Raw genomic sequence first — 24,226 nt, 5'->3', positions numbered from 1 at the left:
GCCCCTATGTACAAGAATATAACTACTATAATACTGCCCCTATGTACAAGAATATAACTACTATAATACTGCTCCTATGTACAAGAATATAACTACTATAATACTGCTCCTATGTACAAGAATATAACTACTATAATACTGCCCCTATGTACAAGAATATAACTACTATAATACTGCTCCTATGTACAAGAATATAACTACTATAATACTGCCCCCTATGTCCAAGAATATAACTACTATAATACTGCCCCTATGTACAGGAATATAACTACTATAATACTGCCCCTATGTACAAGAATATAACTACTATAATACTGCCCCTATGTACAAGAATATAACTACTATAATACTGCCCCTATGTACAAGAATATAACTACTATAATACTGCTCCTATGTACAAGAATATAACTACTATAATACTGCTCCTATGTATAAGAATATAACTACTATAATACTGCCCCCTATGTACAAGAATATAACTACTATAATACTGCTCCTATGTACAAGAATATAACTACTATAATACTGCTCCCTATGTCCAAGAATATAACTACTATAATACTGCCCCTATGTCCAAGAATATAACTACTATAATACTGCTCCTATGTACAAGAATATAACTACTATAATACTGCCCCCTATGTCCAAGAATATAACTACTATAATACTGCCCCTATGTACAGGAATATAACTACTATAATACTGCCCCTATATACAAGAATATAACTACTATAATACTGCCCCTATATACAAGAATATAACTACTATAATACTGCCCCTATGTACAAGAATATAACTACTATAATACTGCCCCTATGTACAAGAATATAACTACTATAATACTGCTCCTATGTACAAGAATATAACTACTATAATACTGCCCCTATGTACAAGAATATAACTACTATAATACTGCCCCTATGTACAAGAATATAACTACTATAATACTGCCCCTATGTACAAGAATATAACTACTATAATACTGCCCCCTATGTACAAGAATATAACTACTATAATACTGCTCCTATGTACAAGAATATAACTACTATAATACTGCTCCTATGTACAAGAATATAACTACTATAATACTGTTCCTATATACAAGAATATAACTACTATAATACTGCTTCTATGTACAAGAATATAACTACTATAATACTGCTTCTATGTACAAGAATATAACTACTATAATACTGCTCCTATGTACAAGAATATAACTACTATAATACTGCTCCTATGTACAAGAATATAACTACTATAATACTGCCCCCTATGTACAAGAATATAACTACTAGAATACCGCCCCCTATATACAAGAATATATCTACTAGAATACTGCCCCCTATGTACAAGAATATAACTACTAGAATACCGCCCCCTATATACAAGAATATAACTACTATAATACTGCTCCTATGTACAAGAATATAACTACTATTATACTGCTCCTATGTACTAGAATATAACTACTATAATACTGCCCCTATGTACAAGAATATAACTACTATAATACTGCCCCCTATGTACAAGAATATAACTACTATAATAATGCTCCTATGTACAAGAATATAACTACTATAATAATGCTCCTATGTACAAGAATATAACTACTATAATACTGCCTCTATATACAAGAATATAACTACTATAATACTGCCCCCTGTGTACAAGAATATAACTACTATAATACTGCCCCTATGTACAAGAATATAACTACTATAATACTGCCCCCTATATACAAGAATATAACTGCTATAATACTGCCCCCTATATACAAGAATATAACTACTATATTACTGCCCCTATGTACAAGAATATAACTACTATATTACTGCCCCATGTACAAGAATATAACTACTATAATACTGCTCCTTATGTACAAGAATATAACTTCTATTATACTGCCCCCTATGTACAAGAATATAACTACTATAATACTGCTCCTATGTACAATAATATAACTACTATTATACTGCTCCTATGTACTAGAATATAACTACTATAATACTGCCCCTATGTACAAGAATATAACTACTATAATACTGCTCCTATGTACAAGAATATAACTACTATAATACTGCCCCCTGTGTACAAGAATATAACTACTATAATACTGCTCCTATGTACAAGAATATAAATACTATAATACTGCCTCTATATACAAGAATATAACTACTATAATACTGCCCCCTGTGTACAAGAATAGAGCTACTATAATACTGCTCCTATGTACAAGAATATAACTACTATAATACTGCCCCTATGTACAATAATATAACTACTACAATACTGCCCCCTATATACAAGAATATAACTACTATAATACTGCCCCTATATACAAGAATATAACTACTATAATACTGCTCCCTATGTACAAGAATATAACGACTATAATACTGCCCCCTATGTACAAGAATATAACTACTAGAATACCGCCCCCTATGTACAAGAATATATCTACTAGAATACTGCCCCCTATGTACAAGAATATAACTACTAGAATACCGCCCCCTATATACAAGAATATAACTACTATAATACTGCTCCTATGTACAAGAATATAACTACTATTATACTGCTCCTATGTACTAGAATATAACTACTATAATACTGCCCCTATGTACAAGAATATAACTACTATAATACTGCCCCCTATGTACAAGAATATAACTACTATAATAATGCTCCTATGTACAAGAATATAACTACTATAATAATGCTCCTATGTACAAGAATATAACTACTATAATACTGCCTCTATATACAAGAATATAACTACTATAATACTGCCCCCTGTGTACAAGAATATAACTACTATAATACTGCCCCTATGTACAAGAATATAACTACTATAATACTGCCCCCTATATACAAGAATATAACTGCTATAATTCTGCCCCCTATATACAAGAATATAACTACTATATTACTGCCCCTATGTACAAGAATATAACTACTATATTACTGCCCCATGTACAAGAATATAACTACTATAATACTGCTCCTTATGTACAAGAATATAACTTCTATTATACTGCCCCCTATGTACAAGAATATAACTACTATATTACTGCCCCTATGTACAAGAATATAACTACTATATTACTGCCCCATGTACAAGAATATAACTACTATATTACTGCCCCATGTACAAGAATATAACTACTATAATACTGCTCCTATGTACAAGAATATAACTACTATAATACTGCTCCTATGTACAATAATATAACTACTATTATACTGCTCCTATGTACTAGAATATAACTACTATAATACTGCCCCTATGTACAAGAATATAACTACTATAATACTGCTCCTATGTACAAGAATATAACTACTATAATACTGCCCCCTGTGTACAAGAATATAACTACTATAATACTGCTCCTATGTACAAGAATATAAATACTATAATACTGCCTCTATATACAAGAATATAACTACTATAATACTGCCCCCTGTGTACAAGAATAGAACTACTATAATACTGCTCCTATGTACAAGAATATAACTACTATAATACTGCCCCTATGTACAATAATATAACTACTACAATACTGCCCCCTATATACAAGAATATAACTACTATAATACTGCCCCTATATACAAGAATATAACTACTATAATACTGCTTCTATGTACAAGAATATAACTACTATAATACTGCCCCCTATGTACAAGAATATAACTACTATAATACTGCTCCTATGTACAAGAATATAACTACTATAATACTGCCCCCTATGTACAAGAATATAACTACTATAATACTGCTCCTATGTACAAGAATATAACTACTATAATACTGTTCCTATATACAAGAATATAACTACTATAATACTGCCCCCTATGTACAAGAATATAACTACTATAATACTGCTTCTATGTACAAGAATATAACTACTATAATACTGCTCCTATGTACAAGAATATAACTACTATAATACTGCCCCCCTATGTACAAGAATATAACTACTATAATACTGCCCCCCTATGTACAAGAATATAACTACTATAATACTGCCCCCTATGTACAAGAATATAACTACTATAATACTGCTCCTATGTACAAGAATATAACTACTATAATACTGTTCCTATATACAAGAATATAACTACTATAATACTGCTTCTATGTACAAGAATATAACTACTATAATACTGCCCCTATGTACAGAATATAACTACTATAATACTGCCCCTATGTACAGAATATAACTACTATAATACTGCTCCTATGTACAAGAATATAACTACTATAATACTGCCCCCTATATACAAGAATATAACTACTATAATACTGCCCCTATATACAAGAATATAACTACTATAATACTGCTTCTATGTACAAGAATATAACTACTATAATACTGCCCCCTATGTACAAGAATATAACTACTATAATACTGCCCCTATGTACAAGAATATAACTACTATAATACTGCCCCTATGTACAAGAATATAACTACTATAATACTGCTCCTATGTACAAGAATATAACTACTATAATACTGCTCCTATGTACAAGAATATAACTACTATAATACTGCCCCTATGTACAAGAATATAACTACTATAATACTGCTCCTATGTACAAGAATATAACTACTATAATACTGCCCCCTATGTCCAAGAATATAACTACTATAATACTGCCCCTATGTACAGGAATATAACTACTATAATACTGCCCCTATGTACAAGAATATAACTACTATAATACTGCCCCTATGTACAAGAATATAACTACTATAATACTGCCCCTATGTACAAGAATATAACTACTATAATACTGCTCCTATGTACAAGAATATAACTACTATAATACTGCTCCTATGTATAAGAATATAACTACTATAATACTGCCCCCTATGTACAAGAATATAACTACTATAATACTGCTCCTATGTACAAGAATATAACTACTATAATACTGCTCCCTATGTCCAAGAATATAACTACTATAATACTGCCCCTATGTCCAAGAATATAACTACTATAATACTGCTCCTATGTACAAGAATATAACTACTATAATACTGCCCCCTATGTCCAAGAATATAACTACTATAATACTGCCCCTATGTACAGGAATATAACTACTATAATACTGCCCCTATATACAAGAATATAACTACTATAATACTGCCCCTATATACAAGAATATAACTACTATAATACTGCCCCTATGTACAAGAATATAACTACTATAATACTGCCCCTATGTACAAGAATATAACTACTATAATACTGCTCCTATGTACAAGAATATAACTACTATAATACTGCCCCTATGTACAAGAATATAACTACTATAATACTGCCCCTATGTACAAGAATATAACTACTATAATACTGCCCCTATGTACAAGAATATAACTACTATAATACTGCCCCCTATGTACAAGAATATAACTACTATAATACTGCTCCTATGTACAAGAATATAACTACTATAATACTGCCCCCTATGTACAAGAATATAACTACTATAATACTGCTCCTATGTACAAGAATATAACTACTATAATACTGTTCCTATATACAAGAATATAACTACTATAATACTGCCCCCTATGTACAAGAATATAACTACTATAATACTGCTTCTATGTACAAGAATATAACTACTATAATACTGCTCCTATGTACAAGAATATAACTACTATAATACTGCCCCCCTATGTACAAGAATATAACTACTATAATACTGCCCCTATGTACAAGAATATAACTACTATAATACTGCTCCTATGTACAAGAATATAACTACTATAATACTGCTCCTATGTACAAGAATATAACTACTATAATACTGCCCCCCTATGTACAAGAATATAACTACTATAATACTGCCCCCTATGTCCAAGAATATAACTACTATAATACTGCTCCTATGTACAAGAATATAACTACTATAATACTGCCCCCTATGTACAAGAATATAACTACTATAATACTGCCCCTTATGTCCAAGAATATAACTACTATAATACTGCTCCTATGTACAAGAATATAACTACTATAATACTGCCCCTATGTACAAGAATATAACTACTATAATACTGCCCCTATGTACAAGAATATAACTACTATAATACTGCCCCTATGTACAAGAATATAACTACTATAATACTGCTCCTATGTACAAGAATATAACTACTATAATACTGCCCCTATGTACAAGAATATAACTACTATAATACTGCTCCTATGTACAAGAATATAACTACTATAATACTGCCCCCTATGTCCAAGAATATAACTACTATAATACTGCCCCTATGTACAGGAATATAACTACTATAATACTGCCCCTATGTACAAGAATATAACTACTATAATACTGCCCCTATGTACAAGAATATAACTACTATAATACTGCCCCTATGTACAAGAATATAACTACTATAATACTGCCCCTATGTACAAGAATATAACTACTATAATACTGCTCCTATGTACAAGAATATAACTACTATAATACTGCTCCTATGTATAAGAATATAACTACTATAATACTGCCCCCTATGTACAAGAATATAACTACTATAATACTGCTCCTATGTACAAGAATATAACTACTATAATACTGCTCCCTATGTCCAAGAATATAACTACTATAATACTGCCCCTATGTCCAAGAATATAACTACTATAATACTGCTCCTATGTACAAGAATATAACTACTATAATACTGCCCCCTATGTCCAAGAATATAACTACTATAATACTGCCCCCTATGTCCAAGAATATAACTACTATAATACTGCCCCTATGTACAGGAATATAACTACTATAATACTGCCCCTATATACAAGAATATAACTACTATAATACTGCCCCTATATACAAGAATATAACTACTATAATACTGCTCCTATGTACAAGAATATAACTACTATAATACTGCCCCTATGTACAAGAATATAACTACTATAATACTGCCCCTATGTACAAGAATATAACTACTATAATACTGCCCCTATGTACAAGAATATAACTACTATAATACTGCCCCTATGTACAAGAATATAACTACTATAATACTGCCCCTATGTACAAGAATATAACTACTATAATACTGCCCCTATGTACAAGAATATAACTACTATAATACTGCCCCTATGTACAAGAATATAACTACTATAATACTGCCCCTATGTACAAGAATATAACTACTATAATACTGCCCCTATGTACAAGAATATAACTACTATAATACTGCCCCTATGTACAAGAATATAACTACTATAATACTGCCCCTATGTACAAGAATATAACTACTATAATACTGCCCCTATGTACAAGAATATAACTACTATAATACTGCCCCCTATGTACAAGAATATAACTACTATAATACTGCCCCCTATGTACAAGAATATAACTACTATAATACTGCCCCTATGTACAAGAATGTAACTACTATAATACTGCCCCCTATGTACAAGAATATAACTACTATAATACTGCCCCTATGTACAAGAATATAACTACTATAATACTGCCCCTATGTACAAGAATATAACTACTATAATACTGCCCCTATGTACAAGAATATAACTACTATAATACTGCCCCTATGTACAAGAATATAACTACTATAATACTGCCCCTATGTACAAGAATATAACTACTATAATACTGCCCCTATGTACAAGAATATAACTACTATAATACTGCCCCTATGTACAAGAATATAACTACTATAATACTGCCCCCTATGTACAAGAATATAACTACTATAATACTGCCCCCTATGTACAAGAATATAACTACTATAATACTGCCCCTATGTACAAGAATGTAACTACTATAATACTGCCCCCTATGTACAAGAATATAACTACTATAATACTGCCCCTATGTACAAGAATATAACTACTATAATACTGCTCCTTATATTGAGGAATTTGTGTGTATTTTCGTGTATTATCTCTGAGCTGATGATGTGTTTTGTGTCGGTCGCTCTCGCCCTTTGTGTTTCAGGTCGCAGTCTATGATTGCTTTAGGTCCTTCGAAGGTCTTGGAAACATTAAGAAGTTTGTTTGAGTGAGTATAGTATAGCGGTATATTTATGGTGCTGGGGATTTTCTGGTTGTGGCAGCAGAGAATTGTGTAACGTGACTGATCTCCTTGTAGCCTAGTGCAGGTGGCTGCTGGTCTCACTTATCAGAGACCCTGATGTGCTGTGATTAATGGAGGACCCCCCTGTACCCGGCATGCTGGAGCTGGATATATATATATATATATATATATATATATATATATATATATATATATATATATATATATATATATATATATATATATATATATATATATATATATATATATATATATATAATTTGCAGTCAGACATTCACTTTGGTCTCTGTCTTTTCCATCTGTATAATGGTAGTTTTCTATCTTTTTCTCAGTCTCCGGAGGCGGCGGGATGACTCCGGTGTGGACAGTGACTGGCATCATCCATCCTCTGTCTGCGTCTTCTGCAGTCTCCCTAATAGAGCTCTCTACAGCATGGTGAGACCCCCGGCTGTGTACTTGTAGAATCCTCTATGTAGATTCAGGGGGTCACTTACTTATCATGAAGATAAATTGTCTTTTAGATTTATATAAATAATTAACCCTTTATTTCCTGAGTATCACTTCTAGCTTATTCCCTCCATAAAGGGATTGGCTTGTGCTGTAAACCCCTTAAGTATGCGGGTCAGCCAGTTGGTGAGGACCTGTTCTCCTGTACCCGGGTGACATTTCTCCTCCCTGGGGCCCCCTTTCTCCTCCCTGGGGCCCCCTTTCTCCTCCCTGGGGCCCCCTTTCTCCTCCCTGGGGCCCCCTTTCTCCTCCCTGGGGCCCCCTTTCTCCTCCCTGGGGCCCCCTTTCTCCTCCCTGGGGCCCCCTTTCTCCTCCCTGGGGCCCCCTTTCTCCTCCCTGGGGCCCCCTTTCTCCTCCCTGGGGCCCCCTTTCTCCTCTCTGGGGCCCCCTTTCTCCTCTCTGGGGCCCCCTTTCTCCTCTCTGGGGCCCCCTTTCTCCTCTCTGGGGCCCCCTTTCTCCTCTCTGGGGCCCCCTTTCTCCTCTCTGGGGCCCCCTTTCTCCTCTCTGGGGCCCCCTTTCTCCTCTCTGGGGCCCCCTTTCTCCTCTCTGGGGCCCCCTTTCTCCTCTCTGGGGCCCCCTTTCTCCTCTCTGGGGCCCCCTTTCTCCTCTGTGGGGCCCCCTTTCTCCTCTGTGGGGCCCCCTTTCTCCTCTGTGGGGCCCCCTTTCTCCTCTGTGGGGCCCCCTTTCTCCTCTGTGGGGCCCCCTTTCTCCTCTGTGGGGCCCCCTTTCTCCTCTGTGGGGCCCCCTTTCTCCTCTGTGGGGCCCCCTTTCTCCTCTGTGGGGCCCCCTTTCTCCTCTGTGGGGCCCCCTTTCTCCTCTGTGGGGCCCCCTTTCTCCTCTGTGGGGCCCCCTTTCTCCTCTGTGGGGCCCCCTTTCTCCTCTGTGGGGCCCCCTTTCTCCTCTGTGGGGCCCCCTTTCTCCTCTGTGGGGCCCCCTTTCTCCTCTGTGGGGCCCCCTTTCTCCTCTGTGGGGCCCCCTTTCTCCTCTGTGGGGCCCCCTTTCTCCTCTGTGGGGCCCCCTTTCTCCTCTGTGGGGCCCCCTTTCTCCTCTGTGGGGCCCCCTTTCTCCTCTGTGGGGCCCCCTTTCTCCTCTGTGGGGCCCCCTTTCTCCTCTGTGGGGCCCCCTTTCTCCTCTGTGGGGCCCCCTTTCTCCTCTGTGGGGCCCCCTTTCTCCTCTGTGGGGCCCCCTTTCTCCTCTGTGGGGCCCCCTTTCTCCTCTGTGGGGCCCCCTTTCTCCTCTGTGGGGCCCCCTTTCTCCTCTGTGGGGCCCCCTTTCTCCTCTGTGGGGCCCCCTTTCTCCTCTGTGGGGCCCCCTTTCTCCTCTGTGGGGCCCCCTTTCTCCTCTGTGGGGCCCCCTTTCTCCTCTGTGGGGCCCCCTTTCTCCTCTGTGGGGCCCCCTTTCTCCTCTGTGGGGCCCCCTTTCTCCTCTGTGGGGCCCCCTTTCTCCTCTGTGGGGCCCCCTTTCTCCTCTGTGGGGCCCCCTTTCTCCTCTGTGGGGCCCCCTTTCTCCTCTGTGGGGCCCCCTTTCTCCTCTGTGGGGCCCCCTTTCTCCTCTGTGGGGCCCCCTTTCTCCTCTGTGGGGCCCCCTTTCTCCTCTGTGGGGCCCCCTTTCTCCTCTGTGGGGCCCCCTTTCTCCTCTGTGGGGCCCCCTTTCTCCTCTGTGGGGCCCCCTTTCTCCTCTGTGGGGCCCCCTTTCTCCTCTGTGGGGCCCCCTTTCTCCTCTGTGGGGCCCCCTTTCTCCTCTGTGGGGCCCCCTTTCTCCTCTGTGGGGCCCCCTTTCTCCTCCGTGGGGCCCCCTTTCTCCTCCGTGGGGCCCCCTTTCTCCTCCGTGGGGCCCCCTTTCTCCTCCGTGGGGCCCCCTTTCTCCTCCGTGGGGCCCCCTTTCTCCTCTCTGGGGCCCCCTTTCTCCTCTCTGGGGCCCCCTTTCTCCTCCCTGGGGCCCCCTTTCTCCTCATGAGTCTTTCTGATTGATTGATTTATTTTTTCAGGAAGTTCATGAGTCTGAAATTGATGCGGTGAAGTTTAGTCCAAACTCCAGGATGGTGGCCACCGGAGGGGCGGACCGGGTGGTGAAGATCTGGGACCTGGTGGGAGGTGAGGATCATTGTTTCCTTCTTGATCATAGGAGGACAATAAAACCTGATCTCTGCCCAACAGGAGAGACATGGATACAATGTATCCAGGCAGCAGCCACAATGTTACCAGCAGCAGAGACCGGAGCTTCCCCTTAACCCCTTCCTGACATCTGCTGGGTATGCACAGCACAGACTGGGGAGGAGATGGGCGGAGCGGTGCCTCCTACCAGCTGTCAGCTAGAGGGTTAAAATAACGTTAGTTTCCTGGTATGGCAAGAAGGGGTTAATCTTCCTCTTTTTTTGTTCAGTCTCTAGGTTTTTTTTTCATATATTTAATTTTTTCCTTTTTCTCCTATAGGACAACTCCATTGCCGGCAGGTGTTACACGGAAGTAACGGGGGGATCACCAGCATCGATCTCGACCCCTCGGTGCGTATGTGATGTAATAGAGCGCTGCCGCCTGTCACTCATCACTACAGACAACTGCTCTCTGTTATCAGCTATTCCAGGCTGTAGAGCGGCTGACTGTACTCACCGGTGCAACAGTAATGGCTGATAACAGGGAGTAATAGATTGTAGGTCTTTTTTATTTATAGAAGAAAACATTACAGGACACAAAACAAAAGAACAAAAACTGCAGAACAAGACGACAAAAACCCGACACAAATCACAGAAATATAAGATCCGACCTACAGAGAAAGAACAAAATCCCCCCAGGAATATATACATAGAGAAGAAATAACTATCATAAAACCTATAAAACCCCCGGCCCAGCTTCATTCATACTACTATATACAATCCCACACAACGCTCACACCATCCTATATACACATAAAACACCGTCCTATATACAAGATTATATACAATAAAACACTAAACCTAATATAACGTATATACAACCGGACACTAACACTGACCTACTGGTCCCACTGCCTGACCTTACAGTCACCCCCTTACCGCACCTCATTCACACCACAGAAAACCAAAAATAACAATATATACAATAGTGACATGGACAATTTTAAACCTTTTTTTTTTTTTTATTTTGTAATTTTTTAATATATATATAAAACACAGACCTACACTAACTATCCCGCCACCCCTGATCCAGCTCTGGCCACAAAGTTCAGGATTACTCCGAGCTAGGATCAGGCCCCAAAGTTTTTCCCCAGGCGGGGCCTGGACCAGGCCAGATCAGTCCTCTTATCACCGCTGATGAAGAACCCCCCCAAATCCCCCTCCCAACCTAACTAAAACCCCCTATTATACATTATATACAATATATACAGAACACAACCTACACACTCACCATCCAATGCTCAAGTTCGATGCCGGCAAACCTTCTATTCAGGAGACAGAAATACAAAACAACAATCTAGGGTGGAAAGACATCAGCCCCCCACCAGGATATAGGAGTACTACCGGACTAAGGCACCCTGAAGGAAAAGCCCCTCCAGAGACGGGCCGCCCTCCGGGCACCCAGTCCTTCATACTCCAGAGAACGTACCTTCACCAGGTCACCTAGGATGTTCCTACAGACTTCATCTACATGGAGGATTTTACTCTGCGTCGAGACTAAAACTCGTGCGTTCCACGTGAAATACCTGACCACTGCGCTGACTATGAATAAAGTGTCTAGGTCCCTTCTCCCAAGGTCTCTGAACGCTCCATAGGCCCACCCGGCGTAGGACAGAGTAGCCAGCCGCGGCCAACCAATGGAAGCCCCCACCCTGTTGTACACCTCTGTATTAAAGGGACAATGAAGCAGGAAGTGCTCCATGCTTTCCAGCACGTTAGCACAAGCCTCACCGGGGCAATTCCTGTCCTCGGAGCTCCTATACTTCAAATTGTTCCTCACATACAGCTTACCATGGAAGCAGCGCCAAGTCAAGTCCCAGTACTTCTTGGGGATCCTGCTAGAATTTAACAAACTCAACCCAACCTCCAGATCCCGACTTGGGCAGTCTTTGAGGACCAATGGACTCTGAAAATGAGAAAGCAAGACCCTCATATCGAGGAGTTTCCTCAGGAGGGACCTCACCTCCCACATTCCCAGACCCCACCGGCAGATCATTTTCAGACCCGGGGTAACGTAAGCCGGGAGATGCCCGTGTGGTGTGCGGAGATCCTTCACTCTTCCCCCTGTCTCCCATTCCTGGAAGAAAGGCTGAAACCATCCTTTGCAGGAGAATACCCACGGAGGAGCCCTCTCTTTCCAGAGGTTTGCCACGTTCACTTTCAAGAAGGTGTTCACTAGGAACACCACGGGGTTCACCATTTTCAAACCCCCTAGTCTCCTCATGCGGTAAGTGACCTCCCGCTTGACTAGGTTCAGTCTGTACCTCCATAACATCTGGAAGAACAGACTGTAGACCCGTGTCCAGAGAGGCTCTGGCAAGACACAGACGCTGCCCAGGTAGATTAGCAAGGGGAGCAGGAAAGCTTTGCACAGGCCAACTCTTTCCCTCAGGGTCAAAGACCAACCCCTCCATTGGTCCACTCTTTGGGCGACACCTTTGATTCTGCCTTCCCAGTTTTTCGTGGGGTAATCACCCTGGCCGAATTCGATGCCCAGGACTTTGGCATGTTCTTGGGGTTCGGGGAGGGTGTCCGGAAGATCAAACCCGGGATCTCTGCCTCCCAGCCAGAGACTCTCACACTTATCCTGGTTGACCTTGGACCCGGATGCCTCCGAGTAGCGCTCCGCTTCTGACATCACCACCACTGCCTCCTCTTGCGAAGAAACAAAGACGGTGACATCGTCCGTGTAGGCCACCACCCTCAGGATAGCCTCCGGCGCCGCCCCGCCCATCCGCACCCCCGCCAACGGTCCACAATCGATCCTTCTGAGGAAGGGATCGATCGCAAACGCGTAAAGCAAAGGGCTAAGAGGACAGCACTGACGGACACCGGATCCTACCCCGAAAGGTTGTCCAATCCACCCATTCACCAGAGGGAAAGTCTCAGCCCCTGCATACAAGGTCTTAAGCCAGTCCACAAACCCTCCAGGCAGACCATACCTCAAAAGAGTGGACCAGAGGTACTCGTGGTTAACCCGATCAAAGGCTTTTGCCTGATCCAGGGTCAGCAAGAACCCCTTCCAAAGGCCCACCCTGCCTTGCTCCACGGCCTCTCGGACACCTAGAACAGCACTAAAAGTGCTACGGCCAGGAACGCAACGGTGCTGAACCTCCGAAAGGAGCCGGGGTGCAAACTTCACCAGCCTGTTGAAAAGTATCTTAGCCAAAATCTTCCTGTCCACATTGAGAAGTGCTATGGGACGCCAGTTCTCAATGCGTGACGGATCCTTACCCTTTGACAAAATGATCAAAGCTGACCTCCTTAATGATCTCGGCAGAGTGCCCGAGGAGAGACACTCGTTAAACACCTGAGTCAAGAGGGGGACCAAAGAGTCCCTAAAGGTCCTAAAGAACTCGGATGTTAAGCCATCCGGACCTGGCGACTTTTTGGGCCTAAGCCCATCGATCGCCAGTCTCACTTCCTCTTCTTTGATCGCTTCTGCCAAACCGCCCAGCGAGAGGTCAGCCCCTGACTCAGGAACCGCTTCAGCCAGGAAAACCGACATCCCGTCACGATCCAGCTCCCTCCTTCCCAAGAGGTGCGAGTAGTAGGAACTGACGACCTCCAAGATCCCTGATCTGGACCTTCTCAGGGACCCCGTACTGTCCACCAGCCCCGTCACTATCTTACTATTCACTGACATCTTACAGTTTCTGTAAGGGTCGGGCGAGCAGTACTTCCCGTAGTCCCTCTCGAAAACCAAAGATGCGTGCCTATCGTACTGACACCTCTTCAGCAAGGACTTCACTCTGGAGATCTCCTCGCGGCTACCTCCAGTCGAGACAAGATGCTCGAGTTTCCTCCTCAGGCTCTGATACAGGCGATCCCTGTTCAGGCTTCTGAGGTTCGAGAGCTGCCGGAAGAATCTCGCCACCCGATGTTTGAACATCTCCCACCACTCCGACTCAGTGTTACTTAGGCCCAGCAATGGTACCTGGCTCTGAAGGAATTCCTCAAAAGACCGTTTTACAGCTTCTTCCTCAAGGAGTGACGAATTCAGCTTCCAATAACCTCTTCCCATCCGAGGAGTCTCTGTAACATTCAGAGAAAACATAATCAGTGATCGGAGAACTCCACCTCCACAACCGACAACGGTGAAGAGACGGCCTCCTCCTTCAAATAAAACCTGTCTAGCCTAGACCTGCACTGACTACCTCTAAAAAAGGTGAATCCCGTGTCACCCGGGTTGTGCCGGATGTGGACATCCACCAGGCGAGCCTCACTCACTATCCTGTTTAACGCGACGCAGTCATAAGCCAGCTGGTCTCCGGAACCTCCTCTATCACAGGATCTCGTGACGTTGTTGAAATCCCCTCCGAAGACCACCTGCCGACTCGAAAATAAAAAAGGTTTGATCTTCAGGAAGAGACATTTGCGGTCCCACTTGGACTGGGGACCGTAGATGTTAATGAGCCGAAGCTCTTGTCCCCCCATGGAGACATCTAGGATCAAGCATCTCTCCATTTCTAATTCGATCACTCGTCTGCATTCAACCGCTGCGGTCTTAAAAAGGACCGCCACCCCGCTATACAGCTCGGCCGCAAGAGACCAGTAGGAGGGTCCATGCCTCCACTCCCGCCTTGCTTTATGCAAGGTTGATATATCGGTCAACCTGGTCTCCTGCAAAAACAAAATGTCGGCGTCAAGTTGGCCGAGAAAATGAAAGGCCGTGTACCTTGCCGCATCTGACTTTATGCTGCAAACGTTAATAGTTGCCAGCGTCAACGGGGTGGGTGCCGCCATCATGATTGATTGAATTAGATGGCCTTTTTCTTCCCACCACTGACAGTCCCAACCTCTTCCTCCGATAACGACGGGTTTTTAGTGCGCTTAAGACAAACAGACTCGTCCATTCTCTCCTTACATACATTCTTGCCCTTGTCTGGTGGTCCTGGGTTAGTCCCCCACAGAGGGCTTTGAGGGAGTAATAGATCGTAGTCTCCTGTCCTACAGTCTCCTCCTCCAGTAATGACTGATAACAGGGAGTAATAGATTGTAGTCTCCTGTCCTACAGTCGCCTCCTCCAGTAATGGCTGATAACAGGGAGTAATAGATTGTAATTACCTGTCTTTTAATATATTACTCTCTGTTATCAGCCAGTTCCGCCTGGGTTTAGGGGGTGGCTGCACCCAGTAGTGCATGGGACAAGTTGATGGGTACATGCAGTGCTGGACGCTCGTGCACGTACTTGTGTTTCTCCGTGTTCCTCCTGTAGGTGGCAGTATAGCCTTGTTCCTGGCTGCCTCCCTCGCTCCCGGCTGCTGTGATAGTTCGGGGGGCCGTGTCGGGGTCTTACTGGTTGCTCTCCTTTCTTTTCAGGGTGCTCAGGTCCTGGCCGCCTCGTATGATGGATCCGCTCATCTGTGGAATCTGGGCAGTAAATCCAGTGTACGTTGCTCTGTCGGTCAATGTGCAGTGAGTCTGGTGTCCGGGGGGCCGCTGCCTTGTAGCTGGGGGTCTGGGGCAGCACCTTAATAGATTACTTGTATTGATTCTTCCCCTATATCACGCCCTTTGCTTGAATGAGGCATAGTCAGGTGGGCGTCCTGTGGGGCCCCTGTAATTGATACTGATCCCCCTATTCTCCTGCAGGTGAAGATGACCGGTCACATGAGGAAGGTGACGGCCGCCAGGTTCAAGATGTCCATGTACCGCGCGGTCACCTGCAGCATGGACCGCAGCGTGATGGAGTGGGATCTGCATGCCGCCGCCTGTAGGTGACACCTCTAGACTTACTGCTCCGGACTGTGGGACAGCTGCTAGCGCCCCCCGGGGGCCAAGTGTCCATAGAGGATATTCCCATATCTACCCAGAAGATACAATGTATTCAGATCGATGTTCATTCCTTAAAGGGGAAGCACACCTAATATACCTGTGGGTGGGCTGGACCCCGGTCGCTCCTCCTATGTTGATCTTCTAGGGCCCCGGGCCCCTGTGATGTGTATTGTGCAGCTGATATTCACTTTCCTCTTTACTTTATTGCTTCGCCTCATTCAGAAGACAGGTAAGACGGCTCGGCCGATTCCCCGGGTCTTGTCACTCATCAGACATCCCCATAATAAGCATATACTATCAGGCCGGTAACTTCCGATAATCTGGCACCCGGCTTTATTCCATTATGTGGCTATATACTGAAACCTCTGATAATTTGGCACCCGGTGGTCTGGATTCATATGGTTATACACTGATAATCCAGCACCCAGTGGTATGAAATGATATGGCTATATACTGGAAACTTCCAATAATCCGGAATCTGATGGTTTGGCGTCATATTGCCATATACTATATATACTGATAATCTGGCAGCTTGTAGTATAGAATCATATGGCTATATACTACATATACCAATAACTGTAGAGAATCCTGCACCCGGTAGTCTGGAATCACCTGGCTATGTACTAATTTATACCGATAACTTCTGATAATATGGCATCTAGTAGTCTGGAATCACATGGATATGTACTGTATATACCGGTAACTTCTGGTAATCCGGCAGATTGGAGACATATGCCCATCTACTATCTGTACCAATAACGTCTGATAATCCGGCACCGAGTAGTCTGGAATCATATACTGTATATACGGGTAACTTCCGATTATCTGGACTATTTTATATGTTCTTGGCACATTATGGTGCCCAGAGAGCCATCCATCACCATTTACTCCATCCAGTGCCTGTTTTTGTGGCGTATCTGGTTGCAGGTATCCGGCGGATCCCGGTGCCCTCGTACTGCAGTGACGTCGTCTGCTCCGACTCCTATATAATCAGCGGACACCACGACAAGAAGATCCGCTTCTGGGACAGCAGGTAATGAGCGGAGCCCCCCGCTGATCTCTGCTGAGCTCCTCAGTGTAATGTCAGGTTACAACATCTCCTCCGGTTACAGCATCTCCTCCAGTCACAGCCAGAGCTGCCTGCTGTCATTGCATTGTACTGCAATGTGTGTCCTACTTCTTAAAACACCACATTTTGCCACAAGGGAGAAGAAAAACCAATAAGAAATTTTCAGGATATGGTGTGCAGCTTTGGATGTGACTGGAGTAGAAACAAAAAAAGGATTTTTTTTTTGTTTACTTAAAAGGGACAAGGACACTGAAAGAAAAAAATCCCCAATCAACTTTCTGTTGTCAGGCTGCAGGGGATTCTTCCTTCTTCCATAGTTTGGTGACAGATTGAGATTCCGGGTTAAAGGATTTTCTCTGTAGATTTCTGTTTAATCCAGCGAGTTTGAGAATCCGCTCTCCTCACCAGTTCTAGCGATGCCAGATTAGAGGAATGTTTTATGTCTCCAGGTCCCAGCACTGTATCCGGGAGGTGACGCTGGAGGAGAAGGTGACATCTCTGTTCATGGAGCCAGAGCAGACGCAGCTTCTGAGCTGCTCCCGGGACGACGTGCTCAGCCTGATCGACCTGCGGATGGGGAGTGTTCGCCTGGAGTTCAGGTATCGTCTGTGGACCCCGGGTGTTAGGATTCATCACATTGCCACTACTGCAGAGTCAGAATTCATCCCTGCATGACCAGCGTCTTTAGTACTTAGTAGAGCTCTTCTGGCTGTTATGACCTGCTTCCCCACTGGCTGTTATGACCTTCTGCAGATGTGATGCATCGCCTGACAGCAGCTCTTGGCAGGGTTCCTGAGGAATCTTACTCCTTCGTCACGGGAGCACAGCAGGTACTCGGTGATGTCAACAATGAAGCATGATGGGGGGCTGGGCCATGGCTAGGGCAAAGTGCGGCGGGGCGCTGGGCCATGGCTAGGGCGAAGCTGGGCGCTGGGCCATGGCTAGGGCGAAGCACGGCGGGGGGAGTTGGCCATGCTCTGGGGCTGGAAACCTGTAGCTTGTGGCTGGGAAGATGGATTCAATCCAGCATCAGGAAATCCTTGAAGAAAACGTATTACCTTCTGAGAAAAGTTGAAAATCTTTGGTGGAATGTGATGGAGGCGGCTGCAGCAAATCCCAGAATATTAGTGACCTGAAGCCATTGCCTATGAGGAAGGGGCGATATTCTTCAGGTGTCTGGCTGTGCACCATCAAACAAAGGAAAAACCTTCCACAGATCACTCAGGGCAGCGACACGATCTTCAGAAAACCGAGGAATCCCCGAGACATCGATTACATCCAAGTAATGTCACAGCAGCGCTCACCTTGTCTGCAAACAGTACAACATCTTTACTTCTCTGTGATTCCTCCAGAAGATGCCGCTGAGACCTCCGTGGTGTTTGTGAATCTGTTAGACGTCACCCGACCGTCTCCGTATATGCAGAGTCTCCGCCGCACCGCCAGGCACCGCCAGGCACATGTACTCTCCTCCTACCATTACCGACTAGTAATAAAGCACGGACTCCTGCCGTCACTCCATGTTCCATGTTCAGGTGTCGTATCCCGTACTTCATCCTCATATAGAGAGTAATCTGTGCCGGCATATATCGATGTGTGTGGGCCCATTAACCAGTAACATCCGATGATCTCTGGTAACGGCGATCACACGAGGTTTATGGAAACGCTATGGAGGATAATTCATGGGATGGAATAATACAGCAACGTGGGGGGTAAGAGAAGCGCTACGATCTGGAAGGAAATCATCCGCATCAAATAGTAAAGATTCAGATGGTGCAACATTGTCACATAATTACTACATGGGGCTATGAAGTGACACCAACGTCCCACGTACAGAACACGAGCGCATTGTGCCGAGAACGAGGAGAATCCAATCACATGTGAAAGAATCCATTCATTCTACATGGAAATATCACTGAGGTTCCCGATTCATGGAGTGTCTGCCCCCTATAGACGGGGGATCGAGGGGACGTTGTGTAGACGCTATAGACCACACGTGTCAAACTCCGGCCCGTGGGACAAATCTGGCCTGGAGGGTATTTTTATTTGGCCCTCTACCCCAGAACCACCACCCCTGTGGGGCCATTATACTGTATGGAGGACTATGTGGGGCCATTATACTGTATGGAGGGCTATGTGGGGCCATTATACTGTATGGAGGGCTATGTGGGGCCATTATACTGTATGGAGGGCTATGTGGGGCCATTATACTGTATGGAGGGCTATGTGGGGCCATTATACTGTATGGAGGGCTATGTGGGGCCATTATACTGTATGGAGGGCTATGTGGGGCCATTATATACTGTATGGAGGACTATGTGGGGCCCATTATATACTGTATGGAGGACTATGTGGGGCCCATTATATACTGTATGGAGGACTATGTGGGGCCCATTATATACTGTATGGAGGACTATGTGGGGCCATTATATACTGTATGGAGGACTATGTGGGGCCATTATACTGTATGGAGGGCTATGTGGGGCCATTATACTGTATGGAGGGCTATGTGGGGCCATTATACTGTATGGAGGACTATGTGGGGCCATTATACTGTATGGAGGACTATGTGGGGCCATTATACTGTATGGAGGGCTATGTGGGGCCATTATACTGTATGGAGGGCTATGTGGGGCCATTATACTGTATGGAGGGCTATGTGGGGCCCATTATATACTGTATGGAGGGCTATGTGGGGCCCATTATATACTGTATGGAGGACTATGTGGGGCCCATTATATACTGTATGGAGGACTATGTGGGGCCCATTATATACTGTATGGAGGACTATGTGGGGCCCATTATATACTGTATGGAGGACTATGTGGGGCCATTATACTGTATGGAGGGCTATGTGGGGCCATTATACCGTATGGAGGGCTATGTGGGGCCATTATACCGTATGGAGGGCTATGTGGGGCCCATTATATACTGTATGGAGGGCTATGTGGGGCCCATTATGTACTGTATGGAGGGCTATGTGGGGCCCATTATGTACTGTATGGAGGGCTATGTGGGGCCCATTATGTACTGTATGGAGGGCTATGTGGGGCCCATTATGTACTGTATGGAGGGCTATGTGGGGCCCATTATGTACTGTATGGAGGGCTATGTGGGGCCCATTATGTACTGTATGGAGGGCTATGTGGGGCCCATTATGTACTGTATGGAGGGCTATGTGGGGCCCATTATGTACTGTATGGAGGGCTATGTGGGGCCCATTATGTACTGTATGGAGGGCTATGTGGGGCCCATTATGTACTGTATGGAGGGCTATGTGGGGCCCATTATGTACTGTATGGAGGGCTATGTGGGGCCCATTATGTACTGTATGGAGGGCTATGTGGGGCCCATTATGTACTGTATGGAGGGCTATGTGGGGCCCATTATGTACTGTATACTGGTTGGCCCGCAACTTTGTCCAAGTTTTTCATTTTAGACCTCTGTGTGTTTTGAGTTTGACATCCCTGCTATAGACGGAGGATTGATGGGACGTTATATAGAAGTTATAGAGGAGGATGAGATCTGAAGGGTAATCAACACATTGGCAGCTGATGAAGAATAACCAGGAGTCCCCTGTCCAATCACTTCTTAAGTGACAAGAGCGGACGGGGGGCCGTGCTGTGTCAAACCCAGTGCCAGCAATCAGATCAGCGAGTGACTCGGCATAGTACCCCTTCAAATATATACAACTCCACCCAGCTCTCCATCCTCCTGAAAGGCATCTCCAACCAGTGTCACCTTATTGAAGGAGCATATATGCAGAAGACGATCTCCTGAATCCATTGTATATTACAGCAGCAAACAAAAGGAAACGCATGGCCATGCATCACGTCTGCAGCAGGTCATAACAGCCAGAGGGGGGCAGCAGGTCATAACAGCCAGAGGGGCTCTATTAAGTACTAAATACATTGGTCATGAAGTGGTGAATAAGCCTGGAACAGTAGGTGTCCATAAAAGTGGTATTTTGAAAGCAGAAAGTTTGGAAACGTTACTAATAAACTGAATTTGGTGTGGGTCATTTTGAGGATGGTGTGGGGGGGGGGTAATTTTGATTATTTGTTACACCTGTAATCATGTTATAACAGCCTCTCTTCATTGTACAGAGCTGACGGGTTCAAATGTGGCTGCGACTGGACCAAGGCGATCCTCAGGTGAGCGCAGCGGCGCGTACAACGCGGTAATGTGCCGTATGCGGGGGTGGGAGAGATAAATGGAAGCCAGTGGATCCTCTTATCCCAAGAGCTTGCAATTAAATGACCGCAGACGTCCGCTTCCTTCTGCCATGATGAACACCGCCTCTCCTTTGTCTCCACAGCCCAGATGCCAGTTACAGTATGGCCGGCTCCTCCGATGGGACCATCTTCATCTGGAGCACACGGACTGGAGTCCTGGAGCGGAGTCTGACTGGAGAGCACAGGTGAGATCGCCAGCATCCTCTAATCACAGCAAGAGCTGCAATTATCATTGTACAGATGCATCATGTCTTATCCTCCAGTCACATCCAGAGCTGCAGTCACTATTCTGCTATTACATCATGTCTTATCCTCCAGTCACCTCCAGAGCTGCTGTCACTATTCTGCTATTACATCATGTCTTATCCTCCAGTCACCTCCAGAGCTGCATGGGCAGTTTCCCTAATGGCAGGTTGGAACAGCAGGAGCAGGATTGTTCAGCTTCTGCTCAGCCTGAAATGAGTGATAACAGAGAACAACAGATTGTATTCCATTACACTGTTATTGGGGGTCTGTGCTTGGCTTTGTTTAGATGACGGGAGGGAGTGGTGTTATAGCCCACCAGCAGCACAGAGTATTTCAGGACCACCTTCTATTGTGTTTTCTCCCCCGCAGCGTGGCAGTGAACGCCGTGGCCTGGTCTGTGTCCGGGGATTACGTGGTCAGTGTGGACAGAGGGAAGAAGGCCGTCTTGTGGAGTGAATACTGAGAATGGCTGGCGGAGAAGCCACAGCTAAACGAGGCCTTTAATGCCACCTGGACACCCAGGATCCTGTTTTTGCCTTTGAAGATTGGCTTCCTATTTCTGCTGTAGGAAACCTGCCACCGACCGGGCATCGTGCGACCGGGCATCGTGCGACCGGGCATCGTGCGACCAGGCATCGTGCGACCAGGCATCGTGCGACCAGGCAACAAGACTGGCCCACGGATGCCCGGCATTTACTGCTCCCAGGAATGGAGGGCGCAATGAACGGACGCACAACTGACCGCCGCACCAGGACTTGCTCCAGATGTCTGCCGTTATAATTGTAACTGATGTCGCAGAGCTGAATGTCTTACATGGGACTGCAGGTTACACACGTTAGCTGTACCTACACAGAGGTAATAGTATAGATATTACCTGCAGTCCTATGTAACAGACAACATGGGTGTCACAATCAGCTCCGTCTCATTAGTTAGGACAAGTGTCAGGAATTATCTCCTGTGTCACCATGACCCTTACAGAGTAGTCCAGTGGGTGTGGCCGTGACTCTGCCCCTCCCCTTTATATAATGGGACCTCTGTCGGCCGCTCACAGCTCGGGGGTGGGGCGGTGAGACGCCGTGTTTGCACTTTATCATTAACATAAAGCTCTTATTTTTATTATGGCTTCGTCCTCTTTTCGGCTTCTTGTGTAGCGGCTGATTAGTGATTATTATACAGTCGATACCTGTGGGAAGTTGGACTGATTAGCGCTGCCGCACTGCATCATGGTAGATGTAGTGTTCTTTCCATCCAGACCGCTATATACGTATGAGCGCGTTATGGGAGCTCGTGCAGCAGAAGTGTGCATGCAGCTTCGGCTGTGACTAGAGCGTAGGACGTGCTGTATCAGGATCATCGCAGGGATGCAGCCAGTGATTTGGATAATGGAGGTCGCCTTACTTTAGATCTGCGGACTTCTTACCTCATTATAGTAATGTATTCTGGTTGTATAAGTGTAAAGCAGATTATCACCCGCGGGTGCAATGTGCTGCCACCGCAGATGGAGCAGACTTTAATTCAAATCACGCTTTGATTTGAAAGCTGTGCGTTGGTTGCTATGGTAAAATGAAAGCTGCACGTTGGTTGCTATGGTAAAATGAAAGCTGTACGTTGGATGCTATGGTAAAATGAAATCTGTGCGTTGGTTGCTATGGTAAAATGGAAGCTGTGCGTTGGTTGCTATGGTAAAATGGAAGCTGTGCGTTGGTTGCTATGGTAAAATGAAAGCTGCACGTTGGTTGCTATGGTAAAATGAAAGCTGTGCGTTGGTTGCTATGGTAAAATGAAATATGTGCGTTGGTTGCTATGGTAAAATGGAAGCTGTGCGTTGGTTGCTATGGTAAAATGGAAGCTGCGCGTTGGTTGCTATGGTAAAATGAAACCTGTGCGTTGGTTGCTATGGTAAAATGAAACCTGTGCGTTGGTTGCTATGGTAAAATGAAACCTGTGCGTTGGTTGCTATGGTAAAATGAAAGCTGTGTGTTGGTTGCTATGGTAAAATGAAACCTGTGCGCTGGTTACTATGGTAAAATGAAAGCCGAGCGCTGGTTGCTATGGGCAATACAGCTTTGCTGTAAGACCGCTATGATGCGTGAGCCCTGGTGGGCATCATCCTGTAGAAGCCATGTGGGGGCTATTTGTCGTGGCCC

General features: G+C 44.6%; 1 protein-coding gene across 3 annotated transcripts in view; it reads left to right on the top strand.

Moving 5' to 3' along the window:
• LOC141188674 (protein Atg16l2-like) overlaps positions 1-23,201 on the top strand; it is a 37,305-nt gene extending 14,104 nt beyond the window's left edge. For 2 of the 3 annotated variants that reach the window (XM_073661078.1, XM_073661079.1), the window contains exons 8-18: positions 7,997-8,059; positions 8,428-8,530; positions 10,590-10,695; positions 11,035-11,105; positions 16,077-16,145; positions 16,350-16,470; positions 17,460-17,565; positions 18,051-18,200; positions 21,705-21,752; positions 21,917-22,018; positions 22,449-23,201. In XM_073661078.1, the coding sequence (XP_073517179.1) occupies positions 7,997-8,059; positions 8,428-8,530; positions 10,590-10,695; positions 11,035-11,105; positions 16,077-16,145; positions 16,350-16,470; positions 17,460-17,565; positions 18,051-18,200; positions 21,705-21,752; positions 21,917-22,018; positions 22,449-22,542 (1,033 nt within the window). In that variant the 3' untranslated portion in view covers positions 22,543-23,201. The remainder of the gene's footprint in view (positions 1-7,996; positions 8,060-8,427; positions 8,531-10,589; positions 10,696-11,034; positions 11,106-16,076; positions 16,146-16,349; positions 16,471-17,459; positions 17,566-18,050; positions 18,201-21,704; positions 21,753-21,916; positions 22,019-22,448) is intronic. The other variant, XR_012262773.1, reaches the window with a different exon arrangement.
• The last annotated feature ends 1,025 nt before the right edge of the window (positions 23,202-24,226 follow it).

Source organism: Phyllobates terribilis, unplaced genomic scaffold (assembly GCF_046119375.1).
Source record: "Phyllobates terribilis strain yellow unplaced genomic scaffold, ASM4611937v1 Scaffold_2__4_contigs__length_985480577, whole genome shotgun sequence".
Lineage (NCBI taxonomy): Eukaryota > Metazoa > Chordata > Amphibia > Anura > Dendrobatidae > Phyllobates > Phyllobates terribilis.
Note: the sequence above shows the minus strand (reverse complement) of the source record. Positions and strands in the feature narration are given on the sequence as shown.